Genomic DNA, 2,829 nt, shown 5'->3' with positions numbered 1-2,829 from the left:
CGCTGGGTAGGTGCCCCGAGGTGGGGTCCCTCTGCCTGGTGCCCCTGTGCCCGGGCACTGCGCACAGCCTGGGAGCCAGAGCCAGGAGGGAGCAGCCCTGAGGGGCCGGTGCCTCTGGGGACACCGGGGGCTGCTGTCCTGGGGGACACCGGGGGCTCCGAGCCAGCCCGGGGACACGGGCACTGAGCTCCCCCGTGTCTGCTCTGCAGAAGTGACCGACCCTGCCAGCATCAAGGCGGCTGCAGCCAGAGTGGGGGAGAAGCTGGGGGGCTCGGGGCTGAACCTCCTCATCAACAACGCTGGGATGGCAAAGCCAAACTCACTTGATATGGAGACACAGGAGAGCATGACTGAGATTTACACCACCAACACGATTGGGCCCTTGCTGCTGAGCCAGGTCAGACCTTCAAGCAAGCACCAAAACACAGCTCTGAGAAGTATCCTTTCCTGTGACCCTGAGTCTCTGATCTGACCTCTCTTGGGGGCCACAACTGTCAGTGGGAGAGGGTCCTGCCTGTATTCTGGTGCCCAATGGATTCTGACTTATCAAGAAGCTCATGGAGCCATGGGCTGGGGCTGAGGAGTTGGACAGTGATGGGGGAGGGAGGATGCTCCAGTGCTGGTTGCCTGCTATGGAAGGAGCTGGTCCTCTCCCTTGTGCCATTTTTGTGCACATCCCTATCTTCTGTCCTTCTCCTGGCAGGCGTTCCTGCCCCTGCTGAAGAAGGCTGCCCAGGGGAGCCCGGGCTCAGCGCTGAGCTGCAGCAAGGCCGCCATCGTCAACATCTCCAGCTCAGCAGGGTCCATCCAGGAACTCTATATGTGGGGTCCCACACATGTTGTCTCGTACCGCTGCAGCAAGGTACTGCCCTGCCAGGGACAGATTTCCCTGCCTTGGGTCTGCCCGTGTCCCCTCCCAGCACCACCCCTGCCCTGTCTCCCCACAGGCTGCCCTGAACATGCTGAGCAGGTGCCAGTCCCTGGGGTACCGGGAGCACGGCATCCTCTGCGTGGCTCTGCACCCCGGCTGGGTACAGACCGACATGGGCGGCGCCGGGTCACTGAAGGTAAGAGTCTCCTCTTGGCCAGGGTCTGGAAGAACCTCTTTATTTGGGAATGCCAAGCTTCCTGTGGGTTGAAGAACCCAGGGATGTTGGTCTCTGGGAAGGCACTTTGTCAGGTGGGTCTGAGGGAACAAAAACAGAGGCGAGGACCTCTCCTTGCCCTGTGTTGGCCTCTCCTCACTCACAGCAGAAAATCCCAAACCCCCAGCAATGATCTGCTCCAGGGCAGCCCCTTCCAGGCCTGACCCAGGGGCTGCCTCTCCCCTCTGCCCCGCAGCCCCCCTTGACGGTGGACGAGAGCGTGCGAGGGATGCTGAAGGTGCTCTCCTCCCTCTCCGAGAAGGACACCGGCACCTTCCTGGACTGGGAAGGGAAGGTGGTGCCCTGGTGAGAGCCCAGGATCCTGGCACCAGGGCCCGGTACTTGTGCACTGAGTTGTTCCCGTGTCTTAATAAATTTCTGCCTGAAAACCATAATAAGCACAATTTGAGCCTTCCTCTTGGTCTCCTTTTAGCTACCGTCATAAGAGTCTTTGCTAATGCTTTGAGAGAACTTCTCAGGGTTGTTTCTGGCTGTAATCGAGCTGGGTTGGTCTGGGTGGCTGATCTCCTCCAGTCCCGGCTGGCCCTGGGCTCAGGGGTCACAGGGCTCAGGGCTCTGCTGTGCGGGGACACAGTGCTCGTCTGGGTGATCCCAGTGCCCGTGGGGACAGCCTGGGGCTGAGGAGCCTGGCCCACAGGGACACGTCCCCAGGCTGCAGGGATGTCTTCTCCAAGCCCCCTGTACCCGGTGTTGGCCGGGCTGCCCTGGCCTGTGCTCCCCTCTGTGCCCCTGAGCAGCCCCACAGCCTCCAGTCCCACACACCAAGGTGCCAACTTCAGAGCTGACCCTGGGGCTGCAGGACCCAAAGCCCCCGTGTGCCCTGAGCGGGATTGCAATGGGGGGACAGGGAGCACCCAGTCCTGGGGACCCCCCCTACACAGCCCAGGACCTTCTCCACCCCTCGGTCACGCTGGATCCACGGGCCGAGGGCACAAGGTTCAACGAGGCCAAGTGCCGGGTCCTGCGCTCGGGTCCCAACAACCCCAGGCCGAGCTCCAGGCTTGGGGCAGAGCAGCTGGAAAGTGCCCGGGGGAAAAGGACCCAGGGGTGCTGGTTGACAGGGGCCGAACAGGAGCCAGCGTGGCCCCTATGGCTGAGAAGGCCATCAGCTTGGATGGAAATGGTGTGGCCAGTAGCCCAGGGCAGGATTTGTGCCGCTGTGCTGGGCACAGGAGGCCCTTGTCCTGGGCCTCGTCACCAGGCACCTGGTCTCCGTGTTCTGGGCAGTCTAGAAGAGGCAGCACCGTGCAAGCACAGTTTGGGGTGCGGGTGGGCAGGAGAGGGGATGTTTTATAGCCAGAAAATGGCCATGGGAGTGGGAAATGGGGCTTTGCCCAGTGACTGGTAATCGGCACACCCAGCATTTTGAGAACACCCTGAACTTCTATAGTTCACCCATTGAACCGCAAAAGCTGCAAAGGGAGGTGCAAGAAGGCAAGTCAGTTTTCCAAGTGGGAAGGCAAAGAACCTCTGCTCGTGGCCATCTGAGTCACGACCTGGTGCTACATGGGCAGCCCATCCAGCCCAGGGGACACTTGTGAGGCTGTACAGGCCAGTGGAGCCGCGGGGCTTCCCACATCCCTCCCACACGCTGCTCCCTCCCTCCTTAACCTCAACAGCTCCTCCTGGCCAGGCTGGCCCGGAGCTCCCAGGATTCCGGGCC

General features: G+C 61.7%; 2 protein-coding genes across 2 annotated transcripts in view; both read left to right on the top strand.

The window, feature by feature from the left end:
* The window catches only part of LOC104397838 (uncharacterized oxidoreductase C663.06c-like), a 5,188-nt gene extending 3,733 nt beyond the window's left edge, over positions 1–1,455 (top strand). Inside the window, exons 2-5 of the mRNA XM_010007850.1 lie at positions 210–397; positions 704–862; positions 948–1,067; positions 1,342–1,455. Coding sequence (XP_010006152.1) covers positions 210–397; positions 704–862; positions 948–1,067; positions 1,342–1,455 — 581 coding nt within the window. The remainder of the gene's footprint in view (positions 1–209; positions 398–703; positions 863–947; positions 1,068–1,341) is intronic.
* A 546-nt stretch (positions 1,456–2,001) lies between these two features.
* LOC104397837 (uncharacterized oxidoreductase C663.09c-like) overlaps positions 2,002–2,829 on the top strand; it is a 2,802-nt gene continuing 1,974 nt past the window's right edge. The window contains exon 1 of the mRNA XM_010007848.1: positions 2,002–2,124. Within this exon, the coding sequence (XP_010006150.1) occupies positions 2,002–2,124 (123 nt within the window). The remainder of the gene's footprint in view (positions 2,125–2,829) is intronic.

The sequence above is a fragment of the Chaetura pelagica genome, unplaced genomic scaffold, assembly GCF_000747805.2.
Source record: "Chaetura pelagica isolate M959 unplaced genomic scaffold, ChaPel_1.0 scaffold911, whole genome shotgun sequence".
Lineage (NCBI taxonomy): Eukaryota > Metazoa > Chordata > Aves > Apodiformes > Apodidae > Chaetura > Chaetura pelagica.
Note: the sequence above shows the minus strand (reverse complement) of the source record. Positions and strands in the feature narration are given on the sequence as shown.